This window comes from Haemaphysalis longicornis, unplaced genomic scaffold, assembly GCF_048455015.1.
Source record: "Haemaphysalis longicornis isolate Haplotype H1 unplaced genomic scaffold, Haemaphysalis longicornis Haplotype H1 scaffold_1, whole genome shotgun sequence".
Taxonomy (NCBI): domain Eukaryota; kingdom Metazoa; phylum Arthropoda; class Arachnida; order Ixodida; family Ixodidae; genus Haemaphysalis; species Haemaphysalis longicornis.
Genome location: NW_027526203.1, coordinates 251,078,781 through 251,100,619, shown reverse-complemented (window position 1 = coordinate 251,100,619; position 21,839 = coordinate 251,078,781). Strand labels below are relative to the sequence as shown.

General features: G+C 46.0%; 1 protein-coding gene across 1 annotated transcript in view; it reads left to right on the top strand.

The window, feature by feature from the left end:
- The window catches only part of LOC144158586 (uncharacterized), a 184,425-nt gene that overhangs the window by 46,518 nt on the left and 116,068 nt on the right, over positions 1-21,839 (top strand). Inside the window, exons 14-25 of the mRNA XM_077689573.1 lie at positions 1,586-1,639; positions 1,751-1,804; positions 5,572-5,616; positions 7,332-7,385; positions 7,461-7,505; positions 8,028-8,081; positions 10,033-10,077; positions 11,211-11,264; positions 11,984-12,028; positions 13,582-13,635; positions 16,580-16,624; positions 18,647-18,754. Coding sequence (XP_077545699.1) covers positions 1,586-1,639; positions 1,751-1,804; positions 5,572-5,616; positions 7,332-7,385; positions 7,461-7,505; positions 8,028-8,081; positions 10,033-10,077; positions 11,211-11,264; positions 11,984-12,028; positions 13,582-13,635; positions 16,580-16,624; positions 18,647-18,754 — 657 coding nt within the window. The remainder of the gene's footprint in view (positions 1-1,585; positions 1,640-1,750; positions 1,805-5,571; positions 5,617-7,331; positions 7,386-7,460; positions 7,506-8,027; positions 8,082-10,032; positions 10,078-11,210; positions 11,265-11,983; positions 12,029-13,581; positions 13,636-16,579; positions 16,625-18,646; positions 18,755-21,839) is intronic.

The following is a 21,839-nucleotide window of genomic DNA, read 5'->3' as shown; positions in this document are numbered from 1 at the left end:
GACAGCTTCAACATCGCAGTACATGCGGTGCGGAAAAGTGACCATGCGATTGAAACAAAGGTACGTGGTGAGTGTACGCGCAGGAATCTCATAAATAACTGAGAATTTTGTTCATATGTGTGTCGGATTTTATGGTGACTTTTTTCCTGCCTTTTCTCCCGCCTTCTTCATCGCCCGGGGTTTGCCCCTTCCCCCTCCACATTTGTGTGGCCGTCATTCACGAAATTCAAAAGAGGACCGTGTTGCTGGTGGAGAGGCACTGGGCCGTGCCTTAAACCAATTCACGTCGTTTTGCTTAAGGTTTGTCATCAAGCCGGGGATACACTCTAGGTAGAGGGTGGGGAGAAAGTAAGTGACCATCTTTCCAGCTTCTGCGCGTCTTCACGCTATTGAGGGTAAAATTAGTGTTTATTCATTTATTAAATAAGTAAATGCAGTTTTGGCGCTTAGGCTTTCGTCGTGTGGTTCACCGTTTGAGCGGAGATCGACGGTGCAAGAGAAATGAAAATTCTCAGAGCAAAAATATTGGATAAATTTAGTGAGTGAGGGTGATCACTTTAATGCAGTAAAGAAAGCTCTCGTAGAATTTTCTTCGTGGACTGACCTGGAAGATGCGTGAGGCCTGAAGGCCGGCGCTCGACCCGCGGGCGGGGACATACGCAGGGTTTACGAGTGTTTCTGGACGATGCGCAGGTCGGTCTGTATACATATGTGAGCGGTTGGAAAAACATGAAATAACATTAAAAAAGTTTTTTTTTCTTTTTTTTTCTCAACCAGGATAACATTAAAAAAAAAACAACAAAGCTTATTCGGGGGAATTTTTTATGATGCGACCAATCTGCATTGAGGACACCTCTTTCTGAAATGAATGCCTTGACGTGAAATCGTGCCCGCATTTTGAGAGCGGAAGCTAACAATTATATTATTTTCAGTGCTAACGGAAAACTTCAATCGGGCACTTAAGTCTCTTAGGTCATTTCAAGGCGAAAGCCAGCGATCATTGAATACTTCTTCACTGCTGCATCGTGTTTGCGGGGCCTGTTCACCTGTCCTGCGGCACGCATCCGGATATTTATTGTTCCATCTTGGCACGGTACCGGGTTAGCGCTGTAGTTACTGCACTTAGCTGCTGCTCTAACCACCCGGGTTCAAATATGATTCGAACCCAAATGTGTTTCAATGTATATTTTATTTACTTATTTTCTTTTTAAAGCGGCCGTAATTTAGTTCTATTCGTGTAGTCACCAGCAACAACGGCCAGCTTTCGCGTTTCATGAGACATCTAAGGCTTTTGCCTTAAGAAGTGTGTCCAGTTTTTTATAGATCTGTACGGTATCGTCTTTTTTTCAATTTTTCATATTTTTCAAAAAAATAAAACTATTAAAGAAACTTGTTTCTTTCATGCCCCTCAAAATTTTATGAAAACTTGCATCTCTAGTCTGTACACGTCTTGGTTCCGGTTAATCTGCCAAACACGGCACAGTTATGTTCCGTGTGGATTATCCCTGACCGATCATTTCAATTCGACAGATACTTGTTTGAGTTTAAATGTTCCAAGTGACAGGATATTTACTTTGTGGCGCAGGGCGACATCGGACTTCCGGGACTTCCGGGCCTGCCGGGAGAGAAAGGTGAAAGGGTCAGCATTGAACCAAGCCTATATTCAATAAAACGTTCACTTCTATGCGGCATGATGTCTGAAACTAGTGGGGGTGCCAGGCTAGTATACTAGTTCATTCAACTATTGCAGGGCTACATCGGAGCCCCCGGCGACCAGGGACTCCCGGGACACGAGGGAGCCGGGGTACGTGAACCTTGCCGCATGATTTACGCTTGGAATCCTTTTCGATAGCTTTACTATGATGGACGCGAATGCTGAGTGGAAGGGTCGTTGCTTACTAGGCTTACATTAGAAAAATATAAAAACACGAACTTACATGGTGTTGGGAATGACGCTGTCACCGATGTTGGGACTGGCCTTCCCAGCGCTGTCACCGCTGTTGGTACTCGGCTCTCTCACCGCAGCTACCACTGTTGGGACTGTTCATTCGAGCGCAGTCACGGGTGTAGCGACGTTGCCTTGCTCCGTCCGCTATCGACACGGTGCAGAGCAGAGCGATTAAGTTTTCGAGGCGACGAAAAGTTGAAGCAACATTTATATACAGTATGTACAAGGGCAACAAAAGGGTTACATGGCTTGCACAAAGGCGACAGCACCTCTCCACTCGGTGCCTCGGAAAAGTGCCGCCGATAAGTGCCGCCGGAGAGTGCCGACGATAAGTGCCTCCGGGGGGGTTTTATACCCCGGGAAGTCCGTTGCGGCCCCGAGAAGTTTGAATCGCTCCAATCAGAACTCCCGCTGGGCGAAGTTTGAAATCTGACGAATGGAGGCGAAGTGGTTGCGTTAGCCGAGCCAACGGGAAAAGGGAAGGCGACGCCGTCGCTGTCTCAGCGAATCCCGCCTCTAAGCAAGTCTGTCGGTTGGCGGTCGTTCACCCGATGCATGATTCGGCCGAGCCGCCGCGACGCAAAAGGGAGAGGCGACCCTGCGGCGGTGCAAGTTTTGACCTGTCGACCGCGGGTGGTTGGGTTTTGTTTGGACGAGGCGTGAATCGGCCCCGTTATCGGCGCGTCACCCCTTGCAACGAATTTGGGCCGGGCGCTCGGGCACAACAATGTCATGCGTAAATGTATCCGTTTCAGGGGTGATGGTACAACATGAACTGAATTTTCGAATTCGATTTAGAAAATTCAAATTTTTTTGTGAGGGGCGGCTAACGGGACGGGGCTACACATGGGACATCATCATCATCATCATCATCATCATCATCATCATCATCATCATCATCATCATCATCATCATCATCATCATCATCACCACAATGATAATAATAATAACAACAATCATCATCACCATCATCATCATCACCACCACCAGCCTATCGGCGCCCACTGCAGGGCAGAGGCCTCTCCCATTATGTATGTATGTATGTATGTATGTATGTATGTATGTATGTATGTATGTATGTATGTATGTATGTACAGTGCTCACGGATTGAAACGCGACACTGCGAGCGCGTAGCCGCCGGTACAAGCAGCGCCGCCCGTGGACGCCCGAGGAAGCGAGGTGTTGCATTGTGGTATACCGCGAGGGTGAGAGCGGTTTGACCGTAGGCTTACTGCTTCCGGTTGCCAATGAGCGGGACTGTGGTTCCCCGCAGCGACAGCGGGGCGCTGTAAGCCTGGAGCGCATTTGTGCGCCGACCTCTGGTCGCCCGGCGCTGGGCGCAGCCAATTTAGCGACATCGTCTGCCCGCGCGCTCTTGTTACGCGTGCGCTTCCGATGCGGCACAGATAATGTGCATGTAAGGCACGGTCACGCTCATCTGATGTCTGCAAGATAACTTAAAAAGACTTTTGTTTGTAAACATAGGTTCATCTCCTAAAAACAGTGAAGGATGTAGTGTAATGTCATCAAGTTTTTAAAACTCATCTCGTACAGTGCGTGACCTCTGAACCTACGAGCAGTGAGTGAGGCCCTCATGCTTCCTTTGTCCGCACGGGAGGCCCACTCTCGTCGCATGCTCTTTGGCTCGAGGTGCATCACGTCCCACCCATAATCCATTTCAGCTACCATTATGAACATCTTCATGTTTTAGTGGACAGGCCCTCTACACCCATATATACAGTATTTTAGGATATATCATACTCATTTCATACATATTTTAAGCACAAACATGACTATCGAAAGACCACGCTCTTTGGTCTTAGAAACCCTTGCGCCAATAAACCACAAACATACATACATACGCTCATCTGAATATAACGAACGTCTGCACCCAGGAACAGCAAATTTATTGCAGGATGTAAATAAAAAAAAAAGACTGCCGACGAAGTACTAATGCAGCGCAGTGCACGCGAACGTGCCTGCAAAGGCGTCTTTCCTTTTTTAGTTTACATCCTGGAATAAAGCTTGCTGCTCCTGCGTGCAGACGTTCGTTCTATTCAGATGAGCGTGACCGTGCCTTACATGCCCATTATCTGTGCCGCATCGGAAGGGCACGCGTAACAAGAGTGCGCGAGCAGACGATGTCGCTGAATTGGCTACGCGCATCGCCGGGCGACCAGAGGTCGGCGCACAAACGCGCTCCAGCTCCAGGCTTACACCTCCCCGCTGTCGCTGCGGGGAACCACAGTTCCGCTCATTGGCAACTGGAAGCTGCAAGCCTACGGTCAAACCGCTCTCACCCTCACGGTGTACCACAATGCAACACCTCGCTTCCACGGGCGTCCACGGGCGTCCACGGGCGGCGCTGCCTGTGCCGGCGGCCACGCGCTCGCAGTGTCGCGTTTCAATCCGTGAGCACTGTACGTACGTACGTACGTACGTACGTATGTATGTATGTATTTATGTATGTATGTATGTATGTATGTATGTATGTATGTATGTATGTATGTATGTATGTATGTATGTATGTATGTATGTATGTATGTATGTATGTATGTATGTATGTATGTATGTATGTATGTATGTATGTATGTACCATGGCATATGATACATACATACATACATACATACATACATACATACATACATAAAAACATACATACATATATACATAAGAACTCACGTACGTACGAACGTACATACGCACGTACGTATGCACGTACTCGCTTCATGGGCAAAGCGAGGGCTATCTTATTAATAAATCATAAAACTACATAAATTAATACGTGTGAATGCATCAGCTCTGGAAGGTTGAAATTCCTGAATATTATTTCCTATGTGTTTGCTGTTGATCGAGGTGATTGTTCGGTTGGGGACGGTTACCTTATTTTAGGGAAGGCAGTTTTACAATAATATTGCCGTGTGATTCGCTTTGTGTTGACGCCGATAAGGGCTAGATCTTCGCGCGATGTGGAGATAATTTTCGTGTAAATACAAAGTACAAACAACTTTGAAATCTCGAAGTGATACCGAGGTATACTCTCTTTCACAGCGCATCGCGGAGGCGACGCATAAGGTATTTCAGGATACGCATATTCATACATTCAGAATAACGAATGAAAACATTAGCGCATTTTATGTCGCCATGGGTCTCAACCGAGTAACAAATATCCCAATGGAGTATATATGCCCGAAATACTGTAGCTTTATGTGAAAACGTAATATTTTGACGTGAAGACAGCTCGCGTTTTTCTGACTACTTCGGGGAACACGATGACGAGCCTAATTAAACAGTGGCAGTGCACGTGGTGTCTATCTATCCACCTCCTCACGCATGAGTGTGCCGATTCGCCACCAGCCTATGCCACAAATTTTACGACGCACCGTTGCTACGTCGACGAAATATTGCGTCAGTTATTGATTTTGGGAGTAGTCGCTTAGAAATGATAGTTGTTTTTTTTCGCGAACGTTGTGTTACGTGCCTTATGCAAAAAAAAAAAAAAAACGTATTCTCACTTAGCGTAGTCACCCGTTTTAAGCGCCTTTTTTGAGGGATGGGTCACTACAAGATTTGTTTCATTCATGTGATAGCAATTGCTTTTTTCGTGGCCATTAATTTTCAGGGTGACGATGGAGCTCCAGGGCTGCCCGGGCTTCCAGGAGAAATGGTGAGTTAACCAATATTTTCCAGTTCGCTAGCCCAACAAATTGAAGAGTATAATATATGCAGTTTATTATCTTTTGTTTGCTAAAATAAATGGGGAAGCGAAAGAGTCACAGTTCTCATGTATATTTATGTGGCTCGCTGCTCGAAAAGACTCGCGCGAAGAAAAACTCCAACTCCGATGGGCTTGTGTGGTGATTTTTTGGTGGCAAATGACAGGTTTCGCCGAGTTGCAACAACCCGAAGTAAAAAGTAAAAAACAAAAACAAACAAACAAACAAAAAAACGCCGCCGCGGCTCAGTGGCTGGGGCGTTGTGCTGCTGAGCCCACGGTAGCGGGCTCGATTCCCGGCCGCGGCGGCCGCTTTTCTGATAGAGAAAAGCAAAAACACCCGTGTGTTCGAGATTTCGGCGCACGTTTAAGAATCCCGGGTGGTCAAAATTAATCCGGAGCCCTCCACTACGGCGCGCCTCATCGCCTGTGTAGCGTCGGCGCGTTAAACCCTATAATAAATCAATCAAATCAATCAAAAACTTAAAACAATCTGCCCGCAATCACAGAAACCATTCACGATGGTTTCAGCACGGCGGCAGTCATCACGCCTTCCTCGGCAACTCATTCCAGCCCTGTAGACACTTTTGGACGGACCCGTTGCGTTTCCAGTTGCGTTTCTTTGAATGGGTGACCCGTCCGTTAAGCATTGTGTTGACGGAGCCCGTAGGTTGCGCGCTCTTATTAAGCGGGCACGCTCCTGTGGGCGGGCTTGTGAAAACAATAAACCTTCTCGAACAATAACCCCGAAGCCGTAAAAAACGAATACAGGGCTTCATAATTATGACTGAAAATCGAGAAATAAAAATAAAGGAATTATCTCAAAAGCGAGTATTGTAGGATTAATGTCCAAGACGTTCTGCTATACATCCAGCCTCTGAGTTGATATCAAAGTACAAAGGTCCTAGCGCCTTTTATTAAATACTTTTATTCGACTCCATATATCGCCATAGGGGGATGTACACTGAGTCCCTTTAAACCGGGCTTCGCTGCTTTAGAAAATGGCATTGCTGGGAATAAAAACTTTACGAGGAAATCTAAATCTACGAGGAAATCTAAATCTAACGAGGAAAATTTGAAGGCACTCCGGTATTTCAACAGTAGCATCTTCGCATGCGACGGAAGTGTGTGCGACACACGAAGTGTTACAGGCGGACAGACAGATTTCTTTGTTGAGTTCAGAGTCCACAGAAATGCTTAAATATTTAAAAGAAAAGAATAATGTTTGGAGGCACACACGCATGAGCCGAGTCAAAAAGAAGCAACCTATGACGAAAAGGGCATCTTGCTGGGTTTCCTGTGGTATCCCTATGTCTGTATATGAGCGGTTTGGAGGCAAGGGAGCCTCAAAAGGCGGAGGCGACGTGTGTGCACGGTGGACGATAGAGAAAACACATCGACCACGCCGCTAGCCGATCCGATCCAAGTTAGATAATGGCGTGGCTCTATATAACTGTATAAACCATTTTACATTTTAAGAAACCAGTTCCCCTATTTTGCGACTAGAATTTCATTTCTGCGAAGACCGGTCGCCAACGAAGATGTAATAACGTTCTACATACGTATGAACGTAAAGTCCCTTAAAATTGTGCGCTAGACCAAGTCACGTCCGTTTGTTTATACAGTCTAATCAACATCCATCGCCATTTCCTTTTCCTCTCCTCCAGGGTCCAAGAGGTTTTCCTGGACCCCGAGGCTTCGCTGGACTTCCAGGGTCTCCTGTAATTACTGCCATCCGTTTTTTTGTAGCATGGCTATATATAACTTGTAAAACTTGTACCCTTCTGAAATTGCAGGGTATTCCTGGATCCGAAGGCCCTGTAGGACCTAAAGGGAATCAGGTACGATAGAAGACGTCATGTGCGCTTTTATTATCTTGTGTAGTTTCCTTAAACCGTTAAAGTGGACTTTGCTGCAAAGAGCGGAAGTCAATAGACCGCCGTATTTAACAAAATGAGCGCCACAAAAGCGAGAGTTCGAAAGGGAATTTGATAGAGTCCGCGATCACAGCCTGGCAGTATTAATCTATGCGCATACAAAGCAGATTGACTCGTTCAGTCATGTTTGAGAACCCGCATCCACAGGCTTGCAATAGTAAAATTTATGTTGGCGTTTAGTGCGATCAATTTGCTGTAGAATGATTTATGAGGTTCGCGTTTTTTATGTGACAGGTTAATCTGTTTCGAAGCTAACCTCAAAGCGGTATGGATCGCTATTTTTTTATTTTTTGCATGTTGGATAATTTTCCGGAGTTGACTGATACTACCGTACACAAATGCCTCGACCAATTCAGTTCGACCCTACGTACTTTAGGCAGTGGGCTTACATATTTGCGTCGTGGTAAAATCATGTACCTTGTTCAGGGCCCCCCGGGCGGTGCCGGTCAGCCAGGGCACCAAGGACTACAGGGACCTGTGGTGAGAGTTTTGATTCGTTTCGCTTTAGCCATGCCCAAGAAAGTGAGATTTTGCCTTTACGCCCAACCTGACGATGCACTTTCAGTTGCCCTTCTTTTAGTAACTCGTTCACAGGTGAACTGAGCGAAGTTGTTTAATTGTCAGGAAAGTTTTATGTACGGCTTAGCAGGTCTTTTCTAGGGGGCAGAAACTTGGAGGCTCACTAAAAGGGTTCAACTTAATATGAGAACGACTCAGCGGGCAATGGAGCGGAAGATGATAGGTGTAACGTTAAGGGACAAGAAGAGAGCGGAGTGGGTCAGGGGACAAATGCGTGTTAAAGACATATTAGTAGAAATTAAGAAGAAGAAATGGACGCGGGCAGGACATGTAATGCGAAGGCAAGATAACCGTTGGCCATTGAGGGTAACAGAGTGAATCCTCAGAGAAAGCAAGCGTTACCAGGGGGCGGCAGAAAGTTAGATGGGCAGATGTGATCAAGAAGTTTGCGGAGATAAATTGGTCGCCGTTAGCACAGGACCGGGGTAATCGGAGATTAATGGGAGAGGCCTTTGCCCTGTAGTGGGTGTAGATAGGCTGGTGACGACGACGACGGTGATGATGATGACGTCTTTTCTAAAAGGCCACACATTTTTAGATTGAATATTTCGGAGTTTGAACTGCGGTATTGCGTGCCGAAGCGCGCATAAAGCGCGCCGTGTAGTTCCGAATCTCGTGCACGCAGGTGTTTTGGATTTTTGCCTCCATTCGAAATGGTTCCTCCGCAGCAGCCTGCAGTCGAGCCCACGACTTTGTGTTACCCCCCCCCCCCCCCACCCCTTCCCCTTCAGGCCTCAACGGGTGACCCATTTTAAGCTATCTGTACAAATAAAAAGCACACACACACATATTTGCTCAAGCTGATCAAATGCAGTTGATGTTACCGAAACTGGTCGAAGAGAATAAACTTTAATGGTTCAAAAAGTGAGTGGGGTCTCTGTTCCAGGATAGCTAACCAGGATGGCCAACAGGAACCCTAGAACATTGCAAACAGCGATGTAAATAATAAAAGAAATGGGTAAACCCTCAAACAAGGTCGCATAAGTAATCGGATTCCTCATCCGCACCGCTGCTCCAGAGCCCAAGACAGAGTCTCGCCTGGAAGCTCGAGAGAACCCGAGCGTATATGTGGCCGACAAGAGGGAGAAGCTTACAGATAAGCGCGTGATAAGTTTTGATTAAAGGGATTCTTGGTTGTGGACGAACCTTGGGTAAAGGGGCTTTGACTGCAAAGATAATATACCGATGCGTGATTTTGCATGTTCTAATGGCAGGAAGCCAGCGCAAACTCTAAGAACTACAACCAAGGTGGCACCTACTTTTAGTCGCGCTCATATTTGTTCACCGGTCTTGGTTAGATGGGAGCACCGGCACAGGCGTCAGTGTAGTGACAAAAAAATTGGCTGCCTTTTCCTGTAAATGAACACAATGCGGCCAATTTCCGCCAGGCTTCCACACAGGCTTGAAAGTTTCCCATAGCGTAGCGCCTGGCGGAGTTTAGTCAATCTTCCTTGCGTAGTTAAAATAATTCAAACTCTCTTACCATTTCAGCCGCGCTGCGGCTAAATGGTAAGCCGCGATTAAAGTATGCTTGTTACATGCTTGTTACATGATTCAGTGATTAAAGTATGCTTGTTACATAATTATGCGCAATCTAAGACGAATCATGTGAGTAGGTAGACGCTTTATGTGCTTCCAGTAAATATTGCAACAGCTCACAGGATGCATCTGGTTAAATTACTAGATGAGAGGAGCTGTGAAGCCCGTGTTTTCAAGGTTTCATGGCTGCAGCCTGAAATAATTGTCGAGAATGGCATTCAGCGATTTTTCCACCGCATGAACGAGTAGCTGTTCTTTAAGTTTGTGCGGAATCATTCTTTTTTTCTAATTCAATCACTCTTTTCTGTTTTAGGGATCCCCCGGTCCTCAGGGTGTGGCAGGACCGTTGGGACCACCGGTATGTCTTTCTGTGATGTAAAACTGTGAGTGACAGAATAGTTGTAAGGAATAGTTTATGCTGTAACAGTGTCGCTGCGGCATCCGAAGTTGTGCTGAAAAGATTGGAACATATCTTGTCACGGCTTCAATGGAGCGCGAGGTAAGAAAGACGGTTGCAGGGGATCAATTTACAAGGCAAACCTAACCGCAACTCGAACTTCAACTCAAACGCAAAGTCTACTCGTCACAGGGCTGGGGCGGATCGTCTGCCATTACCGATATCATTCAAAGCGAAGCTTTAATGTTCTCCCTGATGGCGTCTGTAACGCGAAAATGCTGAATTGACAAACAAACGAACAACAACAACAAAAAAACTCTGCCCATGGCCGGAATCGAACCCGGGTCTCTCGCGTTATGAAGCCGGCGCCTATCTGATTGCTACATTTCGAGGTGGTCGAAGCGGTTTAGAAATCTTCGGAGGCAACCAAAGTATCTGTAACGAGAAAGCTTCAACCATCGTCGTCGTTTGACGGAGGGGTGCATGACTTTTTGATAGATGAAACATAGCTTGCATCGAAAAATCGAAATGTAGCTTCGATATGCTATTGTTCCTTTATGTATTGACATCGGTCTTATTGCGGCCGACGCAGATAGCTGGAACGCGTAAAATGTCGTGTCAAGCCCCGTACGTACACGGCCGGCCGGCTTTGAGGTGCAGCCTTGTCTTCTCTTTGCGAAACAAGCTATTGCGTCATTGTAAAGTGGGTACATTGCGGGCGGGACTTCATGGGCTCTATCATACAGTTTTGCGACCAATCAAATTAAAGGTGGCGTTGAAGAGGAATGATTTTTTCTAAACCCTGCGCAGTTCGTAGTGGTGTTCTTTTTACTACTACGAGTGCAAACGGTACGGTGCTCTAGAATAAAACTCTTGCTGTTTTTCCTGCAGTGCTAGCACTCGCAATGCTTTATTAGATATTTGTCGTAAACTGCAAACAAAGTTACAGTCAGTTAGTGCGGGGCACAGACATCCCAAAGCGTACAAATTGGGAGCTTTTGTCCGTGTGAGGGTCGGTATAGTGCCTGGCGCCGCCGCAAGCGTCTTGCCGAAAGCGAAGCAGCACTGCACTGACCCTAAACCCCATCTATCAGGGGCCCAGGGGAAAACCCGGACTTCCAGGACTTCCAGGAGCCGACGGAGTTCCCGTGAGTAGACAGCCTCTTGTCAGTGGTCAGTGATCGCAAACGGTCTCACTGTGAACTGTTTTGGGCTATCTATAATTGGTATACGCACTAAACAAAAAAATTAAACCACTCGGAATCTAAGCGCTTTGTTCTAAGTTTGTTTTTCGAATGCTCAAGATTGCTTAGAAACAGGCTTCCATCTGCCTTGTGAGTAACAAGGCGGCTGGTGATAGCTATTTTGAATCTTCATAAATAATAAACAAGATTACCTTTCATATTTCTTGCTCATATTGCCAAGTCCTAGGAGTAATTTTTTGGGGGGTGACACACCTTCCGAAAAAAAAAAAAAAGCGAACGACATTACCTACCTAACTTGGTGAACAGTTCAATCGAAATACGTCCGCGGAGCTTTTCACACGATGAGCATAACGGCCTCAATTCGCAAGGAGGTTCGGACGTTCGCCGTGGTGTATTTTGAATTGTAATGTTATTCACTTAACGCTACACAAAGAAAGGGAACTGCTGGGACGAGAGTAAAAACAAAGATACGAACACCCTGCAAACAGCTCTGAGGCAGAGCATTTCTACGCACGCCCTTTGCTGTATGGTATCATCATCATAATATCCCCCTTTTTTATCGTAGTTATCGCCTTCTTCATCGTGATTCATATTCGCTTCATCCGTCAATATTAGACTGCGCCTTGCTTCAGTGCTTCTACGTTAAAAATGCGGCGTCGCAGGGGCCTCCGGGGAGCTCGGGTCTGCCGGGAAGCAAGGGAGACATGGTAAGTTTTTCGTGAAATTTTCCCGTCATATACTACTCGCTCCGTGATGCGTACATCTTTTTGTTTTGGATTATTATTGAGTAGTAACCACTTGTCCTAGAAATGCTCTGTTTTAGATAGACTAGATTTTTGTTTCGTGAGTGTGAGAAAATTTAGTTTCATGGTCACGCACCTGCACCGCCCTCGCACGGTCCCTGCAGTGACGTGTAGCTAAATACACTAGTTATGGCCAGTCGACTAAAGCGATGCGCTGTGTCATGCTGTTTTATTTGTGAAATGAAATATACAGTTTACTACCAGCTGAATCAGAAAACCGCCATTAAATTCTTGTTCTGGCATTAGCCTTAAGATTCATCCTTGTCATAACCTTGAAGTGGGCGTAACACGTAGCAACAATTATAGTGCGGTTGCACATTGCAGTGTTCTAAAGCTTCGCGAGTACCATTAACGCTGTTTCGTTTTTTACGAAAGACGACGCAGTCGCCAAGGTTCTTTACCTGTTATTTACAAGGCATTACTAAATATCCGTTGCCATCATACGAATCCGGGATACGTAAGCGAGTTTTCTTTTTACGATACCAATTCTCTGGCACCGTAAAAAAACGGGAGTTTGTTTAACTGTATGAGTACTTAGTCACTAAATCAACATAACGCTTTTTACACGTGGCTGTTTTCTGTAAAATGTGTTGTAGGCAGTCCGTTTTCACCGGTAGCTTTGATATGTGTTATGTTCAAACGCTATACCTCTTTAGGTACAGTGGGGCCCACTTTTAAAGGGTCACCCGCCGCGGTGGCTCAGTGGCTAAGGCGTTGCGCTGCTGAGCACGAGGTGGCGGGTTCGATTCCCGGCCGCGGCGGCCGCTTTTCGGATGGAGGCGAAAAGCAAAAACGCCCGTGTGTACGAGATTTCGGCGCACGTTAAAGATCCCCAGGTGGTCAAAATTAATCCGGAGCCCTCCACTACGGCGCGCCTCATCGCCTGCGTTGCGTCGGCGCGTTAAACCATACAATCATCACTTTTAAAGGGAAACGGCGTGCGCGTGAATGCTGCGCTCCGCTAAGCGCGGGTGCCGAGAATTGGCGAGAATCGGAGGCAGCCGGCACATGCGCACTGACCGCATGAGGCGGGAGAAGCTGCTCTGTCGTCTGCTACGGCGCTCCGCTGCGCTGCTCAGCTTGCAACAGCTGAGTGATTTCGCGCTCGAAGGATGTGAGCGGCGCAGCGGAGAGCCGTAAGAGACGACAGAGTGTCTTCTCCCGCCTCATGCGGTCAGTGCGCATGTGCCGGCTGTCTCCGATTCTCGCCATTTCTCGGCACCGGCGCTTCGCGGAGCGCAGCATCCACGCGCTCGCCGTTTCCCTTTAACAGTGGACCCCACTGTACCTCTTGAGGTCATAAAGAGGAGGTACGTTTTTCCCAGGGTATAAGGCTTAGAATAAGTAACGAGCATGTAACACAAATCTATTTCGTTGTGACATGGAGGACAAGGCGAGCGAGCATGCTCGCCCTCTGAGTAGCACGTTTTCAACAGTTGTTTTCTTCCCTTCTTCAGGGCCATGCCGGCCAGCAGGGGCCCACAGGCTTCCCAGGACCCCGCGGCGTCAAGGTACGCCCCCTAACACTGTTGGAGTGGGTACACAGTAAGGCTGAATTGCTTCGCGGCATGGCATTTAGATTACCCTTCCTCAGCCTATGCTATTCTTTTTAATATAGGCTAATTTTTATTGAACGACACTTGTTACCATTTGTTGGTGCCAGTGTTCAGTGAAATGACTATTGTACCTCAATTTGACTTAGCCTTATTTTTCGGATATTGGTCGATTACACGGAGGGGTGGAGGGATAACCAACATGTGTGATTATAAACTTAGATAATTTCGCCGCAGACGGTCACTGGATCTTAAATAACTTTACTAAAGGGTTCAATTATAAGGTTGCAGTTTTTTGTTTAGTCCGCGGAACGGCCCTGCCTGCAAAAGCACCAACTGTCTAGAGTCTTCACCAAGTGAATCCATTTAAAATGTAGCTAGTGGAGCACGCAACGTGCGTGTGTGACTGATTCATATTGTTGCGTCTTAGTAGACGGAGGTGTAGATAGCAGGATGGCGATGTACCTATTTATTAGGCGTAGCGCTACATCGAAGAGCAGAGGCAGCACGGTGAGGCTCAGCGAAGATGGCTGAATCAGTCTGGCCCGCGAGCGGTGGACCCACACATTTATGTCGTCGTCTTCAAAAACCTGGTTGGCCAAGAAGCACGGAACGTAGCACTAACTGGGGATTGAACTTTGCACGGCGATCGCACACATCGCAAGCAGGGCATCGCGGCTTGACAAATATCCACGTGACAATATGTATATGTAGCCTTTTTGCCTGCATTATTGCATTGCTAATGAGGCGATGCGAGCGTGACGCCCAGCACTGCGTGGTGCCACAGCGCAGACCAAAATTTGTAATCAAATGGTATGCACGATGCTGTCATCCGACGAATTTTCATTGTTGGCGGCACTGATTGGTAATGTGTGCCTGCTTCAAATATCCTCAAATAATACTGTGTGCCTGTATTTCTTTTACGTATTGAAAACGACAGCTCACCATTTACTTTTGAGACTTGCTATCTGATTTAAGGGGCGCTGCAACACTTACAATAAACGCTTCCACTCTTTCTTTCGCGTCTGGAAGCACTGCGGAAGCTGTAGTCATCGCCATTACGGAGCGGTACTGCGTGATTTGCTCGTCACAGCACATACTCCTTCCCTTTCTGCTCTGCTTGTGTGGCTATCTTTTTCAAGTGGCTATCGAATGCGTTCATTGCTGCAACTGAAGAAAAGCCGGCCAATAGCCGCTACACCGCTGCAATGACGTAATTCCAGCGGTCGAAGAAGGCCAAGACCTGGAAAGAGAGAGAAATCTTTTGAGCACGTTTCTAAGTTATCTGATGGGCATAACACAGTAATTTTTGGCTGAGGTACTTTGCGGCCCCCTAACCTATACTGGATGTATTGGTTGACTACGTTCTGCAAGCATTAAATACTTCGAAAAAAGTTTTAAAAATGTGGCAGGGTTAGTTGCAGGGTTCTTTTATGCAAAGCGCTACAAACGAGATCCTTAAGAATACAGCATGTTAGCAGAAAATGAGATCGGTGCTACATTTTCGAAGTACAAACGCTCTGCGCTTTTGAACTGGCAGCTTGGAGCTCATCGCCGTTTTTGTGAGCAAGTTTCAGATTTCATGGCGGGTTTCCGCATTGGTTTATATATAACACGCACGTCAAAGCTGAGCGTTTGCAACGGTCCCCAAACAATGAGCTATTTCGGTTAAAATCGAGCTTGGGATGCATGAGACATACTTCTTTCGGTTCTCGTTGGCTAATCTTAAAGGAGCCACGAAGAGAAAATAACACTTCGTTTAGTTTGAAAGAAGTGGGATTCAGTATCTCACTCAGCTCCATTACATCCACAAAAGATGTTTTTTTAACGAAAAAAAAGCAAGAAGTATTTAAGAACTTTCAAATTTTGCGCCACAGTGACGTGTTATGAGCAAGAATTACGTCATACGGGCCAACAATGGGCCTCCTCGATTACCAGTATCAGATCGTCCACGGACTGCCTTAGGCGCGATCCGGCGCTCGATTTTCCCATGTATTCCTATGTGGCTTCCGGTCCGAACGCGGTCCTCGGACTGCCCGCCGACCGTCCAGGACTGGTAAATCGAGGATGCCCAATAAAACATAATTTTCAGTGCGTTAACTGCACGTTAGCATTCAAGAGATGCGGTCAAATGCAACTAGAGGCACCATTACAGACGTCCAGTCATGTGTCGTCGCGACAGGTGAGTTAGGCGGCCGCCAATCGCACAAACAAGGTTCCGTGACGTCATAGAAAAGTTGTGGGAAATTCGCTAGGGGGTCGCGACTGCTTCACACGTTTTCTTTAATAACTCCGTTATTTGTTCGAAGAGAGCGATGATATTGGTATCATTGTTATCGGGACTAAGCAGTCTTTCTAATAAACCCAACTTGTATTTTGTCTTCATGGCTCATTTAACACCGTTGGTACCACTGTTTCAAACGTTACAACGTAAGCATTGAAAAGTTTTCAGATCTCATCGGAGTCTTTTTTTAGCCTGGACCGATACGACCGTTTCTAATGTCACGACCGTTCTTTTTTTAGCCTCGCAATGTTATTTTGCGCTGGATAGAGTCCGAGTCCAGGCTTATAAAAAGTTCTAACTAGTCGTTGCTCTGAAACAAGCCTGAAGCACGGTTTGTGGGTATATATATATATATATATATATATATATACGCGGGTTTGGTCCCCACTCTGGGCGCGTGTTTTTCTTCCTTTCTTTCTTCCGTATATTAAAAAAATGTTAACTTCATTAACCGTAGTAAATAAAGAGCCTAACCACACCCCTATGCCTCCTTTGGCGTTGTAGACTGCCGACCTATCTGTCTGTATTTCCTCAACGAGCCCCTCATTTCCTTACAATATATATATATATATATATATATATATATAACGATGTTCATGTGTGCGCTTTGCAATGCAGGGAGATGACGGTCCCCGCGGGCCGCAGGGAGACAAGGGAGACAAGGTATGTCATTTTTCGATGCCACGATGCCAGAGGTTGTGCCATGAATTTGTAATTTCACGCTGTAACTGAGAGCATTACCTTTCCGTTTACTAGTACAGGACACCTTTCTAGCGAAAATGTTTAAAAAATGCCAGATCAAAAGGCACTGATAAGAAGAACTTCAGTGCTATACCTGTAAGGGAAGCGCAGACGATGCTTTCGACGTCCTTCGACGCGCGCGTGTTCTTGGGGCAGCCCCACCGAAAAGCAAAGCGCTGACTCTTCGCTCCTTTTGCATACAATGTGGTATAAAAACGGGTGTAAAATCTTCAGAATGTGCCTAAAATTGCCCCAAACAAGCATAAGTCATGGCAATAACTTTAAAATGTTACGACCTTTTCTTCTATATTTTGAATTGGTAATGGGGAGTCTACATGAATTATAAATTTTGGAATATGCCTGGAATTATCCGAAATGCCAAATTGTTTGGTAATGAAAGCATGCATCACGGTAGCAGTAAGTGCAAAATGGTACTTTCATATTTGTAAGAAAGATTTTACACTTCACTTACATATATGTAAGCGTCGCGCATGGGAATTTCCCGTAATGAATGCTTTGAATTCCCCATAAATGAAGGCAGCGGTTAGCATTGAAATGATTTTGCTTTGCGCGTGCAATTGGTTACGTAAAATACATAAAGCGGTAAGTGTAATTTAGCATATTCGGGAAGATTTAATATTTCTGGCAGAACATGCGCGTTAGTAGCCTGGAATTACAGCTGCTGCTGTAAAACAACAAATATAAATTGCGTAGGTATTGCGCAAAATCACTATAAAAGCGAACGTGCTGATTTGAATACGTTGCATCGCTTTGAAAGTTACATGGTACTATTACCAGCCGTAACTATGCTATTATTTGGTGGTTTGCCTCAGGGTGAGATCGCCGTCTCTGAACTCATGTTGGGTTCATTGTTTCTATGTTTACGAAATTTAGTGCGCGTAGCCCCTGTTAATAAGTGTTTCGATTCCGGCAGTGGTATCCTATACTAAGCGTCAACGAAGATCCGACGCATATTCACTGGCTGCTCGTCCCGCCGTTCTGATGCAAGAGGGAATCAGCGCTTGCATTCGGGGAGCAATTTTGAGAGAATGGAAGTGAAGTGCCGAAGACATTTAGTCGCTCGGAGTTCTGTCACTTTTCTGTTGAAGCGCCTCGACAAACTTGTGCTTACGGTCCAAAAGTTCTCCTTCAGACAAGCATGGAACTCGGGTGGCATAAACGTCTTTACTCGGCGCCTCTTCCGTGATAAGGATACGACAGACACACCGGACTTGCCATTTAAGCGGCGCTCTCTATTAAGTGCCGAGCACTTTAAGGGCTCGCCTTGTCATCGTAGCTCGCTCGCTGGACCCAAGTAGAGCCAGACGGCGTTCCGTCGCAGCGGCTGTCGTTGCGGAGCAACCCAGAGGCTTCGAAAGCAAAGCGGTTTTTATAGTCATAAGCGTTCGAAACTCGTGAACCGCTGGCGCTTGTCACACATCTCCCCGTTGTTTAGCGCAAAGAAAACTGTAGGTACATTTGAGGCAAAACATCCGCAATTAACTTGCAGCGCCCGCGTTCATCTAGTTAGGAACGCTCGTTGGATTGGTTTTTACGATAGCAAGCGAAAAAAAGTGGCAGTGCAACGCCGGGACGTGCGGGAGGGAAAGCAAGCCCAAAACGAACAGAACTCCCGCTGGCGCAGTTTCATGCAGGGGGCGCGCGAGCATTGCAAAGGCGGGAAGTTTGAACTGCGTTGGGTGGTAGCAGTGAGCGGATAACGGCTCTACAGCCCATTATGGCGAATCACTGCTCTGCGCTTCCGACAGCTTTCAGATTGAGTGGAACGGCTTTAATTTTTTTTATTCTGACGCGCCTCTGAAGTCGGCAAGCACTTGTTACCAAGGGAAGACGATAAGTTTGTCGCTGTGGATGTGAGTACATAAATACCGACGCTTTAGAAGTAACCCGTCGCCCAGCACAGATGTGTGCTCGATGTTGCAGGGCGCGCCTGGAGCAGACGGCCAGAAAGGCGACCACGGGCTCTCGGGTGATGCGGGGCCTCCGGGAACGGAAGGTGGCCAAGGAATAGAGGGTCCGGAAGGACCAAAGGTGAGTCGTACAGCCCGCCAGTTTTTGAACGACTGCAGAGGAATGGTCAACAAAGCTAACGCATGTTCACAGCAGGGGGCAAAACTTATGGGGTGCCGGAAAACTTGCGGTGGGGTTGATTTCTTATGTGGTTTCGCGGGATTGGCTTCACGGGCCATTTTGCGTGGCGTTTTCGCGCGCGCAGCCAATCACATGAGGCCGCATGAGGAATAAACCCCGTCTGAAGTCTACCGACACCCCATAGGTCGGTAGGCCTCCGGTATCGAGTTCTTTTTATGTTCTGACCTGTACAATTTTCAAGACACAAGGTAGTTTGGTTTCACGGGCGCGAACTTCTCCTGGATTACGAGGTATGTCGTAGTGGAGCGCCACAGAAGTGGGGATCTATATAACGTGCGCCCGAATATCCCATGCACGGTTGTTTTGGTATTTCACCTACAGAAAACATACGTCCACCGTAGCCGCGAACCGAACCCCGAAACTTATGTGGAACAGCGCAGCGCATATAGCCACTGCAGCACAGCGGCTGGAAATTTGCGGTTTTCTTTACACAGTTTTTGGCCTCGGCCAGTGGGACTTAAAAAGATACAATAAAGGCCACTGAATATCCAGGGTACCAATAGAAATAAATAAGGGAACATCATTGATTAGGCCCTACTACTGGCTTTAATTTTTCTAGAAGTGGAGGCGAGCCGGTGAATTCATTTGCTATGGTTGATAAAATTACTAGCAGTTTTACCGGGCTTCACGCGCACTTTTTAGAAGGAGAAGCGCGTTAGAATGGGGTACTCAATTAGTTGAATGCAACAAAAAAGACTACGCGATGAAGTTTGGTGGGTAGCGCTAGTCACCCTTGTGCCTCAGACTTCTTTTTTTCCAAGAGAGTCAAAGATTTTATTGTAAACAGAAGGTCGAGTACATGGTTAGGATATGCAAAAAAAAAGGCTCCAAAGTCACACTCTGCAACGGGCTTTCTAATAAAAGTAGATATACGTGATTTCATGAAGTGCAGCAAACAAGGAATTCCAGTAAAAGGGTGTTTCTAGCGTAAAGAGCTAGACAATTACGTTTTTATTTGCAAGATTGCAGATATTATGTTCCGCAAAATGCGAGGGAACATGGATATAAATATAATAAAAGCACTCAAGTACAAATATCTACAAAAATAAAGAACGAAACAATTAGTATCAATTAATACTATATGTAGAGCACAGAAAGAGTACAAACACTTTATTTCGATATGAAAATGAGCAGAAATAGAAGTGTATAATTTGAATAGCTTTTCTTAATCTCAGTGATGTTCGTATCCTTCTCAAAACAATAAATATTACCAAAAGTAATGAATTATGTTTGATGAATGGGATTTCAAAGCAATTTTGGAAGAATGCAGTGCTTTCAGTTCCTTAATTTTCTTCGGAAGTGCATTGCAAAGGGTGAATGCAAATAAATGTGCCGTTTGCTTACCGTAATTAGTTCGAAATTTAGGCAGGAATAAATTACCATTGGTCAAAATCTCGTTAGTTGTGGTTGGAAAGGGATGAGGCGTGAAAAATGACCGGGGTAAGTAAGTTATTATAGCTCGAAAGAGGAGAGAGAGAGAGAGAGAGAGAGAGAGAGAGAGAGAGAGAGAGAGAGAGAGAGAGAGAGAGAGAGAGAGGGAGAGAGAGAGAGAGAGAGAGAGAGAGAGAGAGAGAGAGAGAGAGAGAGAGAGAGAGAGAGAGATGAAACGTTTATTATTAGGAAAAAAGGAGGTGGTGCGATTGTCTTAGTGGTGGTGCCCTCCTTCCAGGGCCCCAGACTCTTCTGCTCCTCTCCGGGCTCGAAGAATTAAGTCCTTCTGAATCCCGAAGTCGGAGCAGATACAAAGGCTATACCTGGCGGGATTCGCAACTGTCAAAATTTAGAAATTTTAACACGAAAGTGTTTTATTCCGGAATACACAAAGATTTCACTGGCGTCATATCCGTGACGGATATGACGCCAGTACAACTAAGTAAGTGGCCTGTAAAGGGTGCACCCCTGCACACAAGGTCCTCTTGTGGAGAAGCAACCTTTAGTACTAAAGAGTACGTTATACTTAGGGTTGTTCGTTTTCGGGTTTTATATTTTAACACGAAAGTGTTTTGTGCCGAGATACACCAAGATTTTACTGACGTCATATCCGTCACGGAAATGACGCGAGTACACCTTTGCCGAAGTGACCCGCCAGCAGGACGTCGCTCGCCAAGCACGCCCACAAGACAGCGCCGACCCACAAATCAGGCTCAGCTGCAGATTTCGCGGCACGTTTCACTTTCGTGTTTTACCGATTCCTACGACAGAGGAATCAACCACAGTTTTTTCAGTAAAGGCTTGCCCTGAGCATGGTACGGACTAAGCGCTTGATTCTGGATTGTTTAAACTGACGTGAGACGACTTTTGTATGTGTTGCCCCAAGAACTGATGAAATAAGTAACATGAGAGTGAACAATGGAACAATAAAGCGTGGCGAGTGTTTGACGAATGAAATATGGTCGGGCTTTGATGATTACGCGTATACCATATGCCATTTTCTTTTTATCTAAGTAGCATGAAGATCATAGATTAAGTTAGAGTCTAACAGGACACCTAGAAATGTTGAGCTGTTGGTTGCTGTTACAGGGTGCTGTGCAATGTAAATTGAAGGACATGAAGTTGTGTTTCGTTGACCTGACTGAAATACGACGAATTTAGTTTTCGATGATACCAATTATGGTTATGATTATGGTTATGGTATGACATGGTTATGACACCAATTAACTACATTATTCAAGTCAGTGTTTAATTTTGTCAGTAAAGTCATCATACTTTTGCCCGAAGGGAAAATCGTCGTGTCGTTGGCGTAGAAAAGGCACTTTGAAGAAGAAAGGCAATTATAGGTAAATCATTTATCTAAATTAAAAATAACAGTGGTCCTAGTATAGAGCTTTGAGGCACAACTCTGTTTGTAGCAGCGGGATTATAGTAAACTCCGGAAATGGAGGTGACCTCAGAGTCTCAGACTTATCTGTGGGCTATCACACAAATAGCTTTGCGCTAATTGCAAAGGTGGTCCTGTTACGCCAAT